A 22,482-nucleotide genomic window follows, 5' to 3' on the forward strand; every position below is an offset into this window, starting at 1 on the left:
TACAGGGAAATCTAATAAAACATATTTTACATTTTATTAAAAATATATATATGTAAAATATAAAAAGACACAGACAAATGAAAGAAATACTGGATGAGCCAAAACTTAGAATGTATAAATATGATTATCAAATGCCAAAATTAATTACACTTCCCAGTTTTTCTATAAATTTTGGCATTTGATAGAATGTATAAATATGACTGTTAATTATTGAAATGGATTGGTTTAAAAATAAGTGCCATGCGTCAGGCGGATGGTGTCCTTATAAGCATCCGTTTTTTTATGCACCCAATAAAAGGCATAGTGGATGTTGCTTCGTGTGCTATCACGTGCAGTCTGCGTGGCACATGGTTTGCAAACTGAATAAGTTCTGACTATGATTTATTTATGGCTTACATAAAAGTACTAGACTGTGTGCAAAATTATTAGGTGAGTATTTTGACAATATCATCATTTATATGCAGAATTTCCAAGTTGTATTAACTTGAAGGCTTATGGGATGAAGCAGATCAGGTGATGAGTGTTTGTGTAATGAGGAAGGGTGAGGCCTAAGGATATCAATACTTATCAAGCTGTGCATAAATAGTAGGCAGTTTTAACTAACTGAAAAGTCAAAAAATGTTGCAATTGAAAAGATATTTGGGCGTGATCACAGACCCATAAAAAGTTTTGTTGCAAATAGTCACCAGAGCCGCAAAGAATGGGTTGAGACAAAAAGGTTCACATTAAACCGCACCAGTCGCCAGGATTTTCCTATATAACCTAAAGCCAGTGCTATACTGGCATTATCAGGCTGGTTCTATACATACGAGTAGTAGTCGTTGTATAGTTTTTAAAATCCAAGGAAGTAAACATTGTAAAATGAGCAGCTTGTTGAGTGACAGCAGCTGCGAATCAGATAATAGCTGCTGGAGTGGGTATTCACAGTGATTCTCGACCCCTACCTGTCTGTCTGACCCTATATTTTATTTATGCTGATTCTACTCTAAAGCGTTTTACTAATTTATTCACTAAGTGTCGTACTTGGTGCCTTTTTTTTTGCTGATGTGAGGACGGCGCATGCGCCCTCGCATCTTCTGCTCTTGTGACTACGGGAGTGCGCGCGGTCACAACAGAAGTGGAGACAGCCCGCAGGAACAGCTGATCGGAGGCAGCAACACGATCAGCTGGAGAACAGACCGGAGGAATAAGCTGACAGGAGTGTGCCAGCGCCAGGACAGCAGCGTTCATTTCACCCGACCCAGTGACGTCACTGCCGAGTGACTCGCGAACTCGTGACATCAGCACCAGTTCACAATGGACTCACCTAACCCCGTGATGTCATTGCCAGGCAGCATTGGCATCACGAGGTCAGGTGTATGAACTCATTTGACCCTGTGACATCACTGCCTCTGCAGGCGCACACACACACTGCTGTGTGCGCCCCTGTGGTGACCTCGGCTGACCTTACGAGGTCTTTTCAGCTCACTGCAGCGAAGCACACACAGTAGTGTGTGTGCCTGAAAGGACTGCTGGCACAATCAATGGGGCACACTCCAAAGGTCACAAAAGCAGAAGATGTGAGGGCACATGTGCCGTCCTTGCAGCGGCAAGAATATAACAGGGGGGGTTACATTATCTTCACAGACATGGCGCTAGAGATAAGCGCTATGCACAGTCGCCAACTCCGACGCCATCTTAGTGAAGAAATTAATAAAACGCTTTTAGAGTACAATTAGTATAGATAAAAAAATATAGGGGCAGGACAGACAGGTAGGGGGCGAGAATCACTATGAATACCCACCCCAGCTATTATTTAATCCGCAGCTGCTGCCACTCACAAAGCTGCTCTTTTTACAAAGTTTACTTGCTTCAATTTTAACAACTATACATCTGAGCTGACCACTATAAATGTATGTATAGAATCGGCCTGATAGTGCCAGTACAGCACTGGCTTTAGGTTCTATACGAAAATCCTGGTGATTGGTGCGCTTTACCTGCCAAAGAGTTGAGAGGAATCAAACCTGAAGTATTTAGGGATCCATTATCTTTCAGCACCGTCATATTTCAGAAATGCAATCTCTCTGGCATGCCCACATAAGTACAAGGTGTTCATTGCTCAGAGACCTGGCCACGGTAAGGAAGGCTGAAACCCAGCCACCACTGAGCAAGACACAGAAGTGGAAATGGGAATATTGGGCCAAGAAATGGTGTAACGGGCTGATGAGATGAAGGTGACTCTTGACGGACCAGATGGAGGGGCCTGTGGCTGAATCAGTAATGGGCCCAGACCTCCACTTCGACCCACATGCCAGTAAGGTGGAGGTGGGGTACTGTTTTGGGCTGATATTCTTAAAGATGAGATAGTTGAAACTTTTCTGTTTGAAGATGGACTTGATCAACTCCCAAACCTACTGCCAGCATCTTACTTGGCTGCCAGTAAAGGCCTTAGAGATGAAAGAATAATCCTAACTCCCTAAAATGGTGCACGACAGAGCACATGGTGATTCTGTTTGCATCATTGTAATCCGAAACCCATTTTGCTGTGGGTTCGGACAGAAGCCCCGACGGGACCACTGAACAGGGATAGGAGCGCAGTGTGAAAGCGGGCTTAGACTTGCTCCAGCTACATTTGAAGCATGTCTATAGAGCTACCTGTACTGAACCTTATGCATTGTAACTTTGCCATATAGATTTCCTAAATTTGCTAATTATGTTTTGCTATTTCTAGTTTATTTTTAGAGTTGCTATTCTTTTGTGCAGTTTGTGGCGTGCACTTTATAAAAAAGGCATAGTGTGCTGCTCTCTGTAGAGATCATACTTTTCTTTTATTATATAAGCTGTGCACACAACAATGTAACAGTTATAATGTTCATTTACAGGCTTCATAATAAAAATAAATAAATAAAAATGTTTGAATTAAGTAGTTAACATATTCTTTTATGAGGTGCTTCCAGGCATTCACTGGTACGTCTAAAGTGGAACATTTGTACCTTCTACAATTTGCACACTTCTGACAACACAAATAATAAAATAACAAAAACCTTATTATATCCTCCTTAGAATATATTTTCTGCACATTGTGAAATTGCCCCTAGCACTTTACGTTCATCAGCGTCTTCATGCAATGTTTCATCAAAGGAATGCATTTTGTATGAAATGCATAAAAAAATCATGTTTTGTAGCGAAAGGTTTGACCCATGTAAACCATAAGATGCACGAAGCTCACTGAGGTCTCATTCAGACATCAGGGGGGGTGAGGGGTGTTTACAGACCAAAAAAGTACCAAGTTTCGGTAGCGATTTTCGTCAGTGCTATCCGTTTTTTTCACTGATGAGTAAAAAATAAAAAGTTTCTCCACCTTCTCTTTATCAGTCAGTGAAAAACAGACAGCACAGGGATGGTTTCTGAGTGCTGTTTTTTATTTTATTTTTTTCCACTGACACAGACTTTCATTTCGGAGTTTGATCCTAAGGCTATGTGCGCATGTGTGCGCTCTGCACCGCACCTAAAAGGTGCGCTTCAGAGCGCAGCTGAAAAGCTCCGTTCTGAAGCGCATGGTGCCGGCAGATTCGTGCGCTCTGCATGCTGCCTCTCCCTATAGACAGCATGTAAAGCGCACGGAAGAAGTGACATGTCACTTCTTAGAACGCGCGCTTCGGGCAGCAGCCGAAGCGCTGCGCTCTAAGACGCCACGTGCGCACGGCTTCTGCACAATCTCCATAGATTATGCAAGGGACGCAGGACGCATGCAATTACGCTGCACTACAAAGCGCAGCGTAACTGCATGTAATATGCACACGTGCGCACATAGCCTAAGGGGTACTTTGCACACTACGACATCACATCTGCGATGTCGGTGGGGTCACATAGAAAGTGCCGCACATCCGGCGTCGTTGTCGACATCGGAGTATGTGAATCGTTTTTACTACGATTAATGAGCGCAAAAATGTCGAAATTGTATGATCGGTGTAGTGTCTGGCATTTCTATAATGTCGCTGCAGCGACAGGTACGATGTTGTTCCTCGTTCCTGCGGCAGCACACATCGCTGTGTATGAAGCCGCAGGAGCAAGGAACATCTCCTTACCTGCGTCCCGGCTGCAATGCGGAAAGAAGGAGGTGGGCGGAATGTTTACGTCCCGCTCATCTCCGCCCCTCTGCTTCTATTGGCCGCCTGCCGTATGACATCGCTGTGATTAGGAAGGAGGCGGTTCGCCGGCCAGAGCGACATCGCTGGGCAGGTGAGTGCATGTGAAGCTGCCGTAGCGATAATGTTCGCTGCGGCAGCTATCACAAAATAGTGATGTGCGACGGGGGCGGGGACTATCGCGCTCGGCATCGCTACAATCGGCTTGCGATGTCGTAGTGTGCAAAGTACCCCTAAGGCTAAAAAATCGCATTCCACTCGGACCAATGTTACTCTGTGGGGCCGCTCCCATGAGCGATTTTTTTTTTTCTCAGCCCTAATGAGACCGAGAAAATAATTGCATCATGCTGCAGGTGGAATCTAATTTTCTCTCGCACCCATACAAGTCTGTGGATGCAAGAGACACATCACACTGCACTCACATTACACCGGAGTGCAGTGCAATATACGCATCAGCTGACAATGGAGGAGATGGTGAAATTACTCCTTCCCTCCCTCTCCTCCGCAGCGCACGCCTCCATAAGGAGTCCAGATCCATTGACCAATTGTGGGAAGATATTAAAATTGCTGTTGGGAGAAGGCACCCTTCAAACATGAGAGACCTGGAGCAGTTTTCGAAAGAAAAGGGGTCAAAAATTCCGGTTGAGAGGTGTAAGAGGCTTGTTGATGATTATAGAAAGTGATTGATTGCAGTTATTTATTCCAAAGGGTGTGCAACCAAATATTAACTAGAGGGTGCCAACAATTTTGTCTTGTCTAGCCTTTTTTTGGGGTTTGTTATATAATTTATGTCCATTTTGCCTTTTTTTGTGCTGACACACAAGGAAATAAACACATGTATAACAAAATGTGTAATTGCAGTCATTTTCTGGGAGAAATACTTCATTTTCTGGAACAATTTCCAAGGTGCCAACACTTTGGCTATCTTTGCATATACAAATTGTCATTAGTCTTGTATGTAACAACTATATTATCATCTCTCTTTAATCTACACTACTTCGAGTAGTCATTTGTATATTCCTGTTAGCCATAGGAAACTATACTATAGGAACACCTTACTCATTTACATCTTTTTTCATGGATCCATCCATGCCTTTGAGTTTGTTGCAGTGTGTAGGGACCTGTGCAATTTATTCTTTGCTAATGATCTCTGTGATATATACACATTTTTACAGTATATGGTATTTCTCTAGTGATTTGCTTTTCCAATGTATTTTTCTATTTTGAATTCTAAATATATTGTCATCAGTTTCTCATGTAATAACTTAACAGGTTCCCTTTAAAGGGAGATGATTAGGTGCAATTTGCACCAGGAACCACGAGCAGTTCTGGGTGCATATTTCTAATCCCTGCCTAACCGACTCTGTATACACTAGGATAAATCACTTCTGGTCATTTGCACTAGACCTGTCTGAAGGCGGGACGCGTACACCCAACTTCATACTGCGCATGACCGGAAGTGCGGGGCATTCATCTCAGGGTTCACCACAGGTACGTTACATCGCCGATTGAAGTTGCTGCACTGAATAGCATGTTAGCACGCCTCTCTGGGCATGCTAAGAGGGTGGCTAGTTGGGGGATGTAACACCCTCACGACTAGTCGCTGACCTCATTAACATATTATAAAGAATCTTTAGAAATACTTTTTCTATAGATCTCTTTATCTGTGCTAGTGTATACAGGGACAGTTAGGCAGGGATTAACAATATACACCCAGAACTGCTCGTGATTCTGGGTGCATATTGTCCCAGTAGGTTCTCTTTAAGCTGTACCACTTTGAGTAGTCATTTGTGTATTAACTTTATTCTGTAGGAACCCCTTTACTCATTTCATTTTTGAGTTTTTGTAGCCAATGGACTCTTTTTTTTTTTTTTAATAAATGTTTTTTTTATAAGTGATGTCACCTTTTTCCTTTTATTTACAGTATATTGAATAAAAGTTTTCTATTTCAAGATCATACTTTGCATAACTTTCTTGTCTCCCATTTGCACTTATCCTAGTATGCATACTGGTTGATCCCTTTGTAATTTGTAGTGCCCTCAGTTCTTTTCCTCTTTTAAATTTTCCTCTTAATGAATCAGGCACCCTTGACTTCACACCCGCTCATCAAGACTGACATGAACAAAGCAAGCCTTGATGAATAGGGGCCTTTGACTCTAAGGCAGGGGTCTCAAACTCACCAGGGTATGTGGTCTGCACATAGAAAATGTTTTCATTTGGGGGGCCCGCAGTCTTTGCAGGGTGAAGTGTTATGTTTAGTGATACATATTTTTTTGATCAATTTTTTTTGGGGCGTTTTTTAATTTTTTAACGACCTTTTTATGACTTCATGTTTTTGTTTAGTTTATACATAGAATAGCATTTTTTAGTGGCAAATATTTTTTCATGCTTTTGTTTTGAATTTATATTTACATTTTTCAAATTGACCCCATAAAGAAATATTGTCTTATAATTTAGACACATACCCCAAGCAACTTGCAGCTGTAATCAGAGCAAAAGGTGGCGCTACAAAGTATTAACTTAAAGGGGCTGAATAATATTGCACGCCCCAATTTTTATTTTTTACAAAAATTTTAAATAAGCAAAAAATATCGTTCACCTTCACAATTGTTGTTGTTGATTCTTCACCATAACATTAACATTTTTATCTTTGTTTGAAGCCTGAAATGTGGGAAAAAGTTGAAAAATTCAAGGGGGCCGAATACTTTTGCAAGGCACTGTAGTTATTATGGCCAACATCTTGTAGTAATATCCCCATCTTGGTCCCTGTCTTGTAGTCATGTCCCCCATCCTTGTCCTAATTTTGTAGTAATGTTTCGATCCGGGTCCCTATCTTGTAGTTATGTCCTCATCCCTGTCCTCATCTTGTAGTAATGTCTCCATCCTGGTCCCTATCTTGTAATAATGTGCCTTATCCTGGTCCCCTTCTTGTAATATCGTCTCCAATCCTGATCCTCTTCTTGTTGTAATGACCCCCATTTTAGTCCCCCTATTATAGTAATGTCTTCATTCTGGTCTGATTCTTGTAGTAATGTCCCCATCATGGTCCCTATGTTGTAGTAATGTGACCAATCCTGGTCTTCATCTTGTAGTAATGTCCCCGTCTTGTAGTAATGTGCCCCATCCTTGTTCCCTTCTTGGAGATATGTACCTATTCTGGTTCCCCTTTTGTAGTAATTTGCTTCATCCTGATCTGTGTCTTGTAGTATTGTCTCAGTCCAGGCCCTTCATTTGTAATAATGTTCCCACCCTAGTCCCTATCTGAGGCCTCGCTCACGCGAGTGTATAAATTGGTCTGAGTAAAACGAGAGATTTTCTCGCATTGCACTTGTCCAATGTTGTTCAATGAGGCAGAGCAGATCTGCAATTTTTTTTCTCACCTGTATTCAGGATGAGAAAAAGCGTGCAGCATGCTGCAAGTGGATGCGTAAATCAGATGAGAATTGTCAATGCAAATCTATGGACGCGAGAAAAAAAAAACGAACACCATATGGACCGTCCGTATAATGTGCAATTTTTACAGATACTTTACTATTCTGTAGCACAGAACACTGTAAATTGTCCTGCAAATGATTGTAGAATAAGAATTGCTGAGGAAAAAAATTGCTTTGCATACGCACATAGCACTCGCATGACGTGCAATACCAAACGGATTTCGTCCTTCTCTCTGGGATGAAAATCAGTCCTTTTTTTTGTTACCCTAGTAATGTCACCATTGACATACACACACAATAAAAAGATTCTTTTCACCTGTCCTCCATTCCCCTCGCATCCTCTTTTTTTCAAATGGTCTATGAAGATTGTGCATAATCCATGCCCACGTGGCGTATTAGAACGAACGCGCTTTGAATGCAGGTCCCGCTCTGTCTATGGGAGAGGCTGCATCCAGAGCGCATGAAATCGGCCTTTCATTACGGACTGTTTCTGCAGCAATTTGAAGCGCACGTGTGCTGTTCAAATCGCTGCAGAAATTTCTGCAGGGACAGAACGCAACGTGGGCACATAGCCTAATTCTGCATTTATAGAAGAACTAGAAGGTGGCCCGATTCTAACGCATCGAGTATTCTAGAATTTATTGTGTAGTTAATGTATGATTTTTGTTATATATATATATATATATATATATATAGATAGATGTTGTTGTGTGTAGTTGCCAAGTGTTTGTGTAGGGCGCTGTAAATGTTCTGGGTGTTGTCTGGGTGTGGGGGGTGTGAAAGCAGTGTTGTTTGTGTGTTGCGTTGTTTGTAGAGCGCTGTGTGTCTGCAGTGTTGTGTGTGTGTTGCGCGGTTTGTGTGGGTGTGTGTTTTTGGGGGAGGTATGTTTTGTGCAGTGTGTGTTGCAGGAGTAGTCCTGGAGAAAGAGAAGTATAATAGGAGGAGTAGTCCTGGGGGGAGAGGAGTATAATAGGAGGAGTAGTCCTGGGGGGAGAGGAGTAAAATAGGAGGAGTAGTCCTGGGGGGAGAGGAGTATAATAGGAGGAGTAGTTCTGGGGAAAGAGGAGTATAATAGGAGTAGTAGTCCTGGGGGGGTGAGGAGTATAATAGGAGGAGTAGTCCTGGGGGGAGAGGAGTATAATAGTAGGAGTAGTCCTGGGGGGAGAGGAGTAAAATAGGAGGAGTAGTCCTGGGGAGAGGAGTAAAATAGGAGTAGTCCTGGGGAGAGAGAAGTATAATAGGAGAAGTAGTCCTGGGGGGGTGAGGAGTATAACAGGAGGAGTAGTCCTGGGGGGAGAGGAGTATAATAGGAGGAGTAGTCCTGGGGGATAGGAGGATAATAGGAGTAAGCTAGTGATTTCACACATCCGGCGCCCTCCCGTACACTGTGTACAGTACACTGGCAGCGCCGCAACTTCCTGGTCACATGACAACACGTGATCGGAGGTTGTTGCTCGGCCACTGTGTTGTACACAGTGCACGGGATCGCGCCAGATCTGGATCTGACAAAGTGTAGAAAAGGTAAGTATTAAAAGAGACAGTGCTGATGTGTGCCGGGGCAAGCTAGTTACATCGGGTAACTAAGGAAAGCGGTTTCTATAGTTACCCGATGTGTACTATAGTTACGAGCCTACGCCGGCTCTGGCACACGTGTGTCGGGAGCCGGGGTAAGCTAGTGGTTTAACACATTCGGCTGGGCTTCCGTGGCTGCAGCAGTCACCTGGGAGTCGGGGCTCTGTGTGTGTTCTAGGAATGTGTGCGGGGGGCGGGGCCAGGGCGAGCGTCAAATGCGTGAGGGTGAGCGTCCAATATGTGAGGCGGCGGGGGGAGCGGGGCCAGGCCGAGGCCAGCAGCCTACGCCGGCTCTGGCACACGTTCCGGGGCCGGGGTAAGCTAGTGGTTCGACTTTGTCCTGCTGGTGTGGGCTTCCAGGGCTGCAGCAGTCACCTGGGAGTCGGGGCCCTGTGTGGGTTCTAGGAATGCGTGCGGGGAGCGCGGCCAGGGCGAGCATCCAATCCGTACGGGGGGCGGGGCCAGGGTGAGGTGAGCGGCCAATCCTTGGGGGGGGGGCAGGGCAAGGTGAGTGGCCAATCTGTGCGGGGGGCGGGGCCAGGCCGAGCTGAGTGGCCAATCCGACGGTTGTCACTTTTACGACACTGTCACGGTGACACAATTTTGGAGCAAGACAGACAGACAGAATAAGGCAATTATATACATAGAAATCTGTATAATAAAATCGCAGAAAATGTTACAAGGCTTCTTTCTAGCCTTTGTCTGTCATTACACCCTTGAGGAAGGAAGTTTTGTGTCTGCCTACCTTTACAATTAGGGGAGCTTCACACACAGCGAGCTCGCTGCCGAGATCGCTGCTGAGTCACGCTTTTTGTGACGCAGCAGTGACCTCATTAGCGATCTCGCTGTATGTGATACTGAGCAGCGATCTGGCCCCTGCTGCGAGATCGCTGCTCGTTACACACAGCCCTGGTTCGTTTTCTTCAAAGGCGCTCTCCCGCTGTGACACACAGATCGCTGTGTGTGACAGCGAGAGAGCGACAAATGAAGCGAGCAGGGAGCAGGAGTCAGCGTCTGGCAGCTGCGGAGGCTGGTAACTAAGATAAACATCGGGTAACCAAGGTGGTTACCCGATATTTACCTTAGTTACCAGCCTCCGCAGCTCTCACGCTGCCTGTGCTGCCGGCTCCGGCTCTCTGCACATGTAGCTGCTGTACACATCGGGTTAATTAACCCGATGTGTACTGTAGCTAGGAGAGCAAGGAGCCAGCGCTCAGTGTGCGCGGCTCCCTGCTCCCTGCACACACAGCTAAGCGGTGTGCGCTGGTAACTAAGGTAAACATCAGGTAACCATACCCGATGTTTACCTTAGTTACCAGTGTCCGCAGCTTCCAGACGCCGGCTCCGTGCAAGCGCAGCGTCGCTTGCACGTCGCTGCTGGCTGGGGGCTGTTCACTGGTCGCTGGTGAGATCTGCCTGTTTGACAGCTCACCAGCGACCATGTAGCGATGCAGCAGCGATCCTGACCAGGTCAGATTGCTGGTCGGATCGCTGCTGCATCGCTAAAGTGTGAAGGTACCCTTACTCATTAGAGCTCTGTCTGAGCTGTAGAGTAAACTAGTCTATTGCCGTCATAATCCCCTAGACCCCTTACTTCTCTGCACCTAACGCAGCATATAAGATCATTTCATCTAGGGTTGATGGGGAGCTTGAGTTTGAATGTACCTAGAAAGAGATGAAACTGTTATTAGAGGCATCTGGATGAAAGATATGTAAATAATGGAAGTAGGAAGTTCCAGCCTATTACAATAAAGGGTGTCTCCACGTTGAGCTGCTTCAACACTTGCCTAGTAGGAAATATTCATTTTGTTGGATACATTCCCACATTGCTTAAATGCAGCGTTTTTTTCCACTGTGGTTGAAAGTTCAAGCAAAGTGGATGTAATTTCACAGGGAAATTTAATTTTTTTTCCAACGAGTTGTTTATGGGAAGCTTGAAAAAGTGCATGTAAAACCACAGCTTTTTTATAGTGTCTAGCCAGGACTTAGCATAGCAAAAAAAAATAATTATAGGATAACTGCTTGCCTCTTTTACCCAGCACCAATCTCTTACCAGCTCTAGAGGTTGAAAGGCCACACCTGCCGGCAATTCTGCGGTATCCGGTAACTTCACTAGCTGGTGGCTCATTCTTTAACTGTTTGACAATCCGCATGATGTCAGCAGTGATGTCCCATCAACAGAGCAGACTGCAAGAGGAAGAGCTGCCCCATTGACGTGTGGTCAAATGAAGCGGCAGGACAACTCCGTGACTGCTGTTATCCGGTAAAGATCGGTGGCGGGCAGAACAGTCAGGTAGTTCGCAACAACCTTCTTGTAAATTCTTTTCCCTGAAGCAAAAGATAAACAAAGTCCTGGATAACCCATTTGAAGTGTGGAATTGCAACATTCCTGAACTAGAAAACGCATTTTAAAAAAAAGAAACAAAAAACAATGCATCAAATCCACACACACACAAAAGTACATGAAAAACATTTCATGAAGTAGTAAACTGTAAGAAACAGTTGCTAGTTTGTATGCTGAGTAAGGCCCGTTTCACACGTCAGTAAAAAACAGTAACGTTTTTCACTGGCGTGTAAAACACGCACATGTCCCTGCGTGTGCCGTGAATCACGGCACACGTGGATTGTCTAAGTGCAATCCGGGCTCCGTTCTCCGTGGCCCGTGATTGCAATTAGAAATCTACTCACCTGTGCCCACTCCCGCTGTCCATGGTGCTGATCGCTCCTGCGGTGCAGCATCCGGCCGGCGGTGACCCCCGCAGCAGCTGCTTGCGGGTCGGCTGTGTCGCGCATAATGAATATGCGCGACAGTAATCAGCCGGCTTAGAAGCAGCAGGGAGAACGGGCTGCAGAGGACATCGCTGGACGCCGGGTGAGTTAAAATGTTTATTATTTTAAATGCACGTTTTTTTCTGGCACGTGTTTCACGGACCACACCACTGCGTGGTCCGTGGAACATCAGTGATGCCAGAAAAAAATGGACATGTCTCCGTGCAGCAATCACGCACACGCGGGTACGCTGCACGGAGACACGTGCAGTGAAAAATCACTGACGTGTGAGCAGACCCATTCATTATAATGGGTCTGCGTATGTCAGTGATTCTGGTACGTTTAAAAAAAAGCACAAACGTACCAGAATCACTGACGTGTGAAAGGGGCCTAATGCAGTGGAAATTTTTTATTTTTTTTTCTGCATCTGTGAGCATCACCTATAGCTAGTTTCACACTCAGCCTTTTCTGCCGCAGTTATAACTATGGCTCTGTTTCTTTGGGCTAATTATATGGTCACTGCTATTTTTATAGTTTCTAGTAGCCTCTTTCCTACATCATAATCTGTACTGTTTTTAATGTGTATAGCTGTACTACCCGGCTTCGCTCGGGTTAATAACTGCTGTTAACAAAATAGAATGTATTAACAAAAATGTATTCTGAACACAAAAACAACAAAACAAATAGATAGAAATGTAATTATGTCTGTCTCCCCCTCTGTATATATCTCTGTCTCTCTATCTTTGTCTGTCTGTATCTTTCCCTGTCTGTCTCTGACTGTCTTTCTCTGTCTGTCTCAATCTCTTTCCCTGTCTGTCTATCTATCTCTGTCACTTTCCCTGTCTGTCTCTTTCCCTGTCTGTCTCTTTCCCTGTCTGTCTCTTTCCCTGTCTGTCTCTTTCCCTGTCTCTCTTTCCCTTTCTGTCTCTTTCCCTTTCTGTCTCTTTCCCTTTCTGTCTCTTTCCCTTTCTGTCTCTTTCCCTTTCTGTCTCTTTCCCTTTCTGTCTCTTTCCCTTTCTGTCTCTTTCCCTTTCTGTCTCTTTCCCTTTCTGTCTCTTTCCCTGTCTGTCTCTTTCCCTGTCTGTCTCTCTCCCTGTCTGTCTCTCTCCCTGTCTGTCTCTCTCCCTGTCTGTCTCTCTCCCTGTCTGTCTCTCTCCCTGTCTGTCTCTCTCCCTGTCTGTCTCTCTCCCTGTCTGTCTCTTTCCCTCTTTCCCTGTCTGTCTCTTTCCCTGTGTCTGTCTTTGTCTGTCTCTTTACCTGTTTTTGTGTGTCTCTTACCATGTCCGTCTCTTACCATCTCTTTCCCTGTATGTCTGTTTCCCTGTGTCTGTCTCTTTGTCTGTCTGTCTCTCTCTTTCCCTCTTTCCCTGTCTGTCTCTTTCCCTGTCAGTCTGTCTCTTTGTCTGTATCTGTCTCTTTGTGTCTGTCTCTTACCCTGTCTGTCTCTGCCTCTTTCCCTGTCTGTGTCTGTCTCTTTCCCTGGCTGCATTGTGACACGCCAACATTCCATTTAAGGGCGTGGCTGCGCATTCTTCTGAAGTTCTGGCTGCACTGTGGCTCCCAGCTCCATTCGCTTTAATGGAGGCAGGTTTTTTGGTGAATAACTGTAAAGCGCGGGGTTAAAATTTCCCCTCAAAACATAGCCTATGACGCTCTCGGGGTCCAGAAATGTGAGTGTGCAAAATTTTGTGGCTGTAGCTGCGATGGTGCAGATGCCAATCCCGGACACACACACACACACACACACACACACACACACACACACACACACACACACACACACACACACACACACACACATACACACATTCAGCTTTATAAATTAGATGTCATGATTGTCTAAATATCATTCAGTCAAAAATTTGATAATAAAATTTATAGCTTTGGTAGTGTATACTTTGTATCCCTCTAACACAAGGCTGTGCAAAGTGCGGCCCGCGGACCACATCCAACCCTCTGGCTGTTCCAGGCTGGACCAAGACAACTGGATGGCTGAAAACTGGACCGCTGGCCACACCATGCCCTCCCCCGCTCGTATACTGCTGCTCGTTTCGCAATGTCACCTCTGATTGCATTCACAAGATGCAAGCAGAGGTGAACACATTGGTGGAGGATCGTGCCACTGGCTTCATCTTTCATCAATCAGCATGAGGCACAGCAGACGCAATTATGTCATATCATTGTGTCTGTTGTGCGTAGGGTCAGTGCACTGGAGGCTGGAGCTGAACGCCAGGGGATCAGAAGAGAGGTGAGTATGTGGTGTGTTTTTGTTTTTTTTTCTTCATGTGTATAGAATGTTTGCATAATGTATTTAGAAAGCTATGTGAGAGCTCATTATTTATTTTGTAGGCCATGTGGGGTCTCATACTGTATTTAGAAGGCTATGAGGGGGCGCTTACTGTATTTAGGGTATTTAGGAGTCTGTGGTGGCTCATAATGTATATAGAGGGTTTTATGGTGACACGGGCTTTGTGGGGGCTCATGCTGTATATAGGGGACTATGTGAGTGTTCATATTGTATATAGAGGTGCTATGTAGGGCTCACATATATAGAGGGTCAATGTGGGGGCTCATCGCCAGCGCCGGTGATCTTATTGCGCAGGCGCGATATTATGGGCGGGTACTTGGATGACGCTGGTGATGACATTGCCATCACCAGCGTCATCCAAGTAGCCGCCCATAATCTCGCGCATGCGCAGTGGCACTATCGCTGGACAGCACTTTTCAAATCGTGAGCGCCGGTGATCTTATTGTGCATGCGCGAGATTATGGGCGGCTACTTGGATGACGCTGGTGATGACAATGTCATCATCAGCGTCATCCAAGTACCCACCCATAATCTCGCACCTGCACAATAAGATCACTGGCGCTGGCGATTTGAACAGTGCTCAGTCCCGCGATAGTGCCACTGGGAATGCGCGATACTTCAGGAGCACTGTGGAAGATGTGGGCGGTGGCCTCATCTATGTATCAATCAGCACGGGTATGGCGAACAGCGGCAGGAGAGGAAATAACGGATGCAATACAGCCCGCCCCCGTGGCCGGGAAAGCTCATTAGCATACCAAAAGGTAAGATTTTATAAAGTGTTTATTTAGGTCTGAAAGGGGGTCCAGTAGGAAGATGAACCTTTCTAGAATGCAGCCCAGGAGCTGCAGAAGGGGATTCTTTTAGTTTCATAGCGAAAATTCTAGTGACAAGTTCCCTTTAATGGTGTTGCAGCCTCTATGGCTTTTCAGAAAAGGTGTGTGTATATACTGACAGGCCACGGGACACTAGATTTCACACAGGTGGACTTCCTGTCACTAAGCAGGTGACTTCTGAAGGTAATTGCTTGCACCAGAAATTTTTAGGGGCTTCATAGCAAAAGGGGTGAATACATATGCCCATGTCAATTTTTCCTTCTTTTTTTTTTTCGTTTCTTTGGGGTTTTTTTGTAAAAAAAATCCCCAAAACACTGTTTATTATTTTTTTCAACCAACCATACAGATCATACTTTGAAACAATTTTTACTTATTTTATCCCATAAATGTAATTTTCTCACATTACTTCCCTAGCTTAGACTATTTAGTGCTGATGCATCACACACAAATCTGATTAGAAAAATATTTAAACACAGGTTGTAATGTAACAAAATAAGTAAAAAGCAAAGGGGGTGAAAATTTTTGCAAGCCACTGTATACATTTATATTATAGTGATGCTCCTTGGTCAGTATTTTCCTTGAAGGTATCCTGTCATGAGCATCAACAAAAAAACCTAACGGTATTTCTCTACAGCTGCAGTGGTAATCTGTAGGTATTGCCTCTGATTGTTCTTTTTTCTCTCCTTATAGGTGCCTGTGTCTTCCAGGGCTCCTTGTTTGCGGTATGTTCAGTTTTTCTCTTAATCAATGTCATTTTCTAGTTAATTGCAGCATCTTGCAAGTATTTAGCTATTCACTTTGATCTTGCATGCTGGAAAATTGGCAACCAGACTGTGTTCATCTGAAAAAGTGTCCTGTTTTTTTCTTATCATCATGCAGTGATGAATTGTTTCCTTGTGCTCACTGCATACTCATCTCTGTTGTCAACACACCTATCTCATCCTCAATAACTAGCTGCTGACAATCGTGAACGAAGTATACAAAGACGTAGAGCCTCAAACCTGATGACAAATATTGTAATGTTTTCAGTGAGTTGTTGGTAAACAAGTGGCAAACAAGCCGTTTTTGATATGTGTTATCTTTTTAGATAGAAGTTGTTCAGGATTGGGACATACAGTTAGGTCCAGAAATATTTGGACAGTGACACAAGTTTTGTTATTTTAGCTAGAGAAACTGTAGTCAGCAGTCACATTTCTGACTGATATTCACCATAATGTGTGTTTAGCATTAGAGTTGAGCGCGGTTCGTGGTTCGTGGTTCTCCAGTTCGCGGCTCGAGTGATTTTGGGGCATGTTCTAGATCGAACTAGAACTCGAGCTTTTTGCAAAAGCTCGGTAGTTCTAGAAACGTTCGAGAACGGTTCTAGCAGCCAAAAAACAGCTAAATCATAGCTTGGTTTCTGCTGTAATAGTGTAAGTCACTCTGTGAATCAAACTATTATCACATTTCAGTGTATAGTGTGCGTGAACAGCGCCTTCAGATCACTGCTGTTTCTATAATGGCGATCGCCATTTTTTTTTTCTTGTCTTCCTTCCCTAAGCGCGCGCGTCTTGTGGGGCGGGCCAGCATGTCAGCCAATCCCAGACACACACACAGCTAAGTGGACTTTGAGCCAGAGAAGCAACGGCATGTGTGATAGGATCTGCATGTCACATGTCCCTGCATTATAAAACCGGACATTTTCTTCACGGACGCCATTATCTGCCTTCTGCGTCTTTGGTGTCAGACATCACTGTCGCAGCTCCGTCTTCCTGAGTCCTATAGCCGATACAGCTGTATGCGCTGCATACACAGCGTTAGACAGCTTAGGGAGAGCACTTTATAGCAGTCCTTTTAAGGGCTCCAACCGGCAGGGTCAGAGAGCCATAGGTGACAGGTCCTGCAAACAGCAACAGCGTCTGTGTAGCCCAGGTCAGGGATTTCCTACCTGCATTTCACCATTAGGAGGGAATAGAAAGGCAGTCTTCCATTCCTCTACCCAGAGCACCACAATCCTGCCACTGTACCCTCTTGTCCTCTGCACACTCCAACTGATAACTAAGCCATTATACTAGCAAACACTCAGTGTACCTAGTGGCATCCTATACGTGGCTATTGGACTTTGCTATAGTCCCACTAGTGCAAAGACATTTGCAGAGCGCGTCTGCCTGCATTGCACACTACAACTCATTCTAACCAAGCCATTATACTAGCAAACACTCAGTGTACCTAGTGGCATCCTATACGTGGCTATTGGACTTTGCTATAGTCCCACTAGTGCAAAGACATTTGCAGAGCGCGTCTGCCTGCGTTGCACACTACAACTCATTCTAACCAAGCCATTATACTAGCAAACACTCAGTGTACCTAGTGGCATCCTATACGTGGCTATTGGACTTTGCTATAGTCCCACTAGTGCAAAGACATTTGCAGAGCGCGTCTGCCTGCGTTGCACACTACAACTCATTCTAACCAAGCCATTATACTAGCAAACACTCAGTGTACCTAGTGGCATCCTATACGTGGCTATTGGACTTTGCTATAGTCCCACTAGTGCAAAGACATTTGCAGAGCGCGTCTGCCTGCGTTGCACACTACAACTCATTCTAACCAAGCCATTATACTAGCAAACACTCAGTGTACCTAGTGGCATCCTATACGTGGCTATTGGACTTTGCTATAGTCCCACTAGTGCAAAGACATTTGCAGAGCGCGTCTGCCTGCGTTGCACACTACAACTCATTCTAACCAAGCCATTATACTAGCAAACACTCAGTGTACCTAGTGGCATCCTATACGTGGCTATTGGACTTTGCTATAGTCCCACTAGTGCAAAGACATTTGCAGAGCGCGTCTGCCTGCGTTGCACACTACAACTCATTCTAACCAAGCCATTATACTAGCAAACACTCAGTGTACCTAGTGGCATCCTATACGTGGCTATTGGACTTTGCTATAGTCCCACTAGTGCAAAGACATTTGCAGAGCGCGTCTGCCTGCGTTGCACACTACAACTCATTCTAACCAAGCCATTATACTAGCAAACACTCAGTGTACCTAGTGGCATCCTATACGTGGCTATTGGACTTTGCTATAGTCCCACTAGTGCAAAGACATTTGCAGCACGTCTGCCTGCGTTGCACACTCCAACTAATTATAACTAAGTTGCATTGTCAGGGATATTTATTCTTTATTATTCTGCTGTTAATAAAGCTAGACCACCACTGCAATCTTCACCACCTCTCAATTTTTACTACCACATTTTCAGTCCACAATCTTGTCGCAATCAACATGAGTGGCAAAATGACAGATGCTGGTGGAAAGGGGAAGAGGCGTGGTGGAAAAGGCAAAAAAGGTTTTGTCCGTGGGGAAGGTGGCAAAGCTCCATTATCATCTGCTGAAGATAGACCATCTACCAGCAAAAGTAAGATGTCTACTACTTACCGTGGACAATCCGATGTGCTCCCTTTGTTACGGACACGAACAACAGGAACAAAGGTAGATGATGGGCAAAAAAGGAAAATGCTTGAATGGATCTCAAGTGGTCCAACAAGTGCCCTCTCTGCCACTTCAAGTACCGCATCCAAAAAACACCAGTCCTCTGAGTTGTCATCCCAATCAAACTTGCTTTCTCCCAGCTCTGAAGTCTCCATCAGCCCTGCACAGTATGGTGGAACTGAGATGGCTGAGTCTGCAGAGCTGTTCAGTCACACTATAGCCTGGGAATCAGAGGTCTGCTCCCAAGCTACAGTGAGTACAGAACAGGAAATGGTCTGCAGTGATGCCCAGAACCTTTGTGACTCAGATTCAGGCCGTGAGGACCAAGTTTCTGAGCATAATGTTGACCCTTTGTCACAAACTGTAACACCTGTGGTTATAGACAATGAGGAACATACTGATGAAGATGAGACGCAGATACCCGATTGGGATGACAACTTAAATATTCCGTCAGGGCAAGAAGAGGCTCGGTCTGAGGGGGAGGGGAGTGCAAACACAACAATTGATGATGACGTTCTAGATCCCACCTACTGTCAACCCCCAGTCAGGCACTCGAGGAGGTCAACAGAGGCGGTGGAGGAGGATGCAACCGACGACGAAGTTACCTTGCGCCTTCCTGGACAGAGTCGGAGCACTGGTAGCACGTCTACAACTGCATCCTCAGCCACCACTCTGCCTATGAGCATTATTCGGGGTGGATCAACAGGTCGCATGGCCTCTAAGCCTTGCCTAGCCTGGTCCTTTTTTCACATCGAAAAAGATCGCCCAACTCATGTGATATGTAACATTTGTCATGATTCTGTTAGTAGAGGTCAAAACCTCAGCAGTTTGACAACTTCTTCCATGAATCGTCATATGACTAAATATCATAAGTCCCGGTGGGAAGCTCACCGTGCTGCAATGCGGCCTAGTGGAGCGAACCATCCACCGCCCGCCCCTTCCACTGCATCCGCGCGCTCTTCATCTTCTAGGACTGTGGGGACAGCTGCCACACCTGTTTTTCCACGCAAAACTTCCACCACTGTAACCGCAACAGGCAGTTTGCTTGTAAGGTCGTCAGTTGGTTTGGAAGGGGAAACAAGTGAGTGTGTACAGCTCTCTCAGACATCGATAGCACCAACGTTGGATGAAGGCAACATCATGTCTCCGCCTGCACTTTCCTCACAAACCTGCATTTTTCAAGGGACACCCTACTCAACACCGTCTACACACAGCAGCCAGATCTCTGTCCCTCAGATGTGGTCAAATAAAAGGCCACTTCCTCCGACCCATGACAAAGCTAAGAGGTTGACTCTATCCCTCTGTAAGCTGTTGGCTACCGAAATGCTGCCTTTCCGCCTAGTGGACACACAGGATTTTAGAGACCTTATGTCTGTCGCTGTGCCCCAGTACCAGATGCCTAGTCGCCACTACTTCTCTAAGAAAGGTGTGCCCGCGCTACACCAGCATGTCGCACACAACATCACCGCTTCCTTGAGAAACTCTGTGTGTGAACGGGTGCATTTCACCACCGATACTTGGACCAGTAAGCATGGACAGGGACGTTACATGTCGCTGACTGGGCACTGGGTAACTATGGTGATAGATGGTGAAGGGTCTGCTGCACAAGTCTTGCCGTCCCCACGACTTGTGTGTCAATCCTCTGTCTGTCCAAGTTCCGCCACTGCTTCTGCATCCTCCACCTCATCTGGGTCCTCCACCTCCGCCCCAAGCCTGCCTGGTCAGGCCACCAGCGTTCTCACTGCGCAGAAGGAATCACGCACCCCTCATTACTATGCTGGCAGCAGAGCGCAACGGCATCAGGCGGTCTTTAGCTTGACATGTCTTGGTAATAAGAGTCACACAGCTGAGGAGTTGTGGTCAGCTTTGCGGTCCGAGTTTAATAAATGGTTGTCTCCACTCAAACTGCAGCCTGGTAAGGCCGTGTGCGACAATGCTGCAAACCTGGGTGCGGCACTTCGCCTGGGCAAGGTGACACACGTACCTTGTATGGCTCACGTGTTGAACCTTGTCGTGCAGCAATTTTTAACACACTATCCCGGCCTAGATGGCCTTCTGAACAGGGCACGAAAACTGTCAGCTCACTTCCGCCGTTCAAGCGCCGCAGCAGAGCGACTTGCATCGCTCCAGAAGTCTTTCGGCCTGCCGGTTCATCGCCTGAAATGCGATGTGGCGACACGCTGGAATTCAACTCTCCACATGTTACAGCGACTGTGGCAGCACCGCAGAGCCCTGGTGCAATACGTCATGACGTATAGCCTGGGCCAACGAGATGCAGAGGTGGGGCAGATCACCCTGATGGAGTGGTCTCAGATCAAGGACCTATGCACCCTTCTGCACAGTTTCGACATGGCGACGAATATGTTTAGCTCTGACAATGCCATTATCAGCATGACGATTCCAGTCATTTACATGCTGGAGCACACGCTAAACACTATTCGGAGTCAGGGGGTGGGACAACATGAAGGGGAGGAACTACAGGAGGATTCATATGCGCAAGGGACAACAACATCACGAAGGTCCAGACGTTCATCATCACCAACGCAGCAGGCATGGGACCATGGGGGACAGGGATCGACAAGGGCGCATAGTAGCAGGCGAAATGTTGAGCAAGGTGCAGGAGAACATGAAGAAATGGAGGACGAACTGTCCATGGACATGGAAGACTCAGCGGATGAGGGAGACCTTGGTCAAATTTCAGTTGAAAGAGGTTGGGGTCAGATGTCAGAGGAAGAAAGAACGGGTAGCACCTCTATGCCACAAACACAGCATGGACTTGGTCCGCATGGCTGCGCAAGACACATGAGTGCCTTTTTGTTGCACTACCTCCAACATGACAGTCGTATTGTCAAAATTAGAAGTGATGATGACTACTGGATTGCCACACTATTAGATCCCCGGTACAAGTCCAAATTTTGTGACATAATTCCAGCCATAGAAAGGGACGCACGTATGCAGGAGTATCAGCAGAAGCTGTTACTAGATCTTAGCTCGGCTTTTCCACCAAACAACCGTGCAGGTGCAGGGAGTGAATCTCCCAGTTGTAACTTGACAAACATGGGACGGTCTCGTCATCTTCAACAGTCTGCCCGTACCAGTAGGACCTTTTCTGGTGCCGGTAACAGCAATTTTATGGAATCTTTTCATAATTTTTTTAGACCCTCTTTTGCAAGGCCACCAGAGACAACAAGTCTGACACATAGTCAACGGCTGGAGAGGATGATACAGGAGTATCTCCAAATGAACATCGATGCCATGACTGTGCAACTGGAGCCTTGCTCCTTTTGGGCTTCAAACCTACAAAAATGGCCAGAGCTCGCAACTTACGCCTTGGAGATTTTGTCGTGTCCAGCTGCCAGCGTTGTCTCTGAACGTGTATTCAGTGCTGCTGGGTGTGTGCTGACAGATAAGCGCACGCGTCTGTCCAGTGACAATGTGGACAGACTGACGTTCATCAAAATGAACAAGTCATGGATCCAGAAGGAATTTACTACCCCTGTGTCATCCTGGGGAGAGTAAATGCTTGTGGATTTGGAATGTGCTTGATGCAAATCAAAACATCCTGTTTGCAACTAGGGCCCAAGTGCTGCCACTGATGGGGTGGGTGTCTGTGTGGCCCAATTTTTGGAAAAAAGGGAGACTCCGCTTGGAGTAACCCTTGCTTGCTGTGTTTTTAAAAGAAGCCAAGATGAACAGAGCTGGGATCAGGAAAGACTTTGCTACCTACCCCGGTGTCATCCTGTGGACGGCTAAGAATAGCGTATTTTTGAATGTGCTTGATGCAAATCAAAACATCCTGTTTGCAACTAGGGCCCAAGTGCTGCCACTGATGGGGTGGGTGTCTGTGTGGCCCAATTTTTGGAAAAAAGGGAGACTCCGCTTGGAGTAACCCTTGCTTGCTGTGTTTTTAAAAGAAGCCAAGATGAACAGAGCTGGGATCAGGAAAGACTTTGCTACCTACC

General features: G+C 45.8%; 1 protein-coding gene across 1 annotated transcript in view; it reads left to right on the forward strand.

The window, feature by feature from the left end:
- The window catches only part of FRAS1 (Fraser extracellular matrix complex subunit 1), a 724,001-nt gene that overhangs the window by 58,368 nt on the left and 643,151 nt on the right, over nt 1-22,482 (forward strand). Inside the window, exon 2 of the mRNA XM_075352182.1 lies at nt 15,734-15,765. Within this exon, the coding sequence (XP_075208297.1) occupies nt 15,734-15,765 (32 nt within the window). The remainder of the gene's footprint in view (nt 1-15,733; nt 15,766-22,482) is intronic.

This window comes from Anomaloglossus baeobatrachus, chromosome 1, assembly GCF_048569485.1.
Source record: "Anomaloglossus baeobatrachus isolate aAnoBae1 chromosome 1, aAnoBae1.hap1, whole genome shotgun sequence".
Classification (NCBI taxonomy): Eukaryota; Metazoa; Chordata; class Amphibia; order Anura; family Aromobatidae; genus Anomaloglossus; species Anomaloglossus baeobatrachus.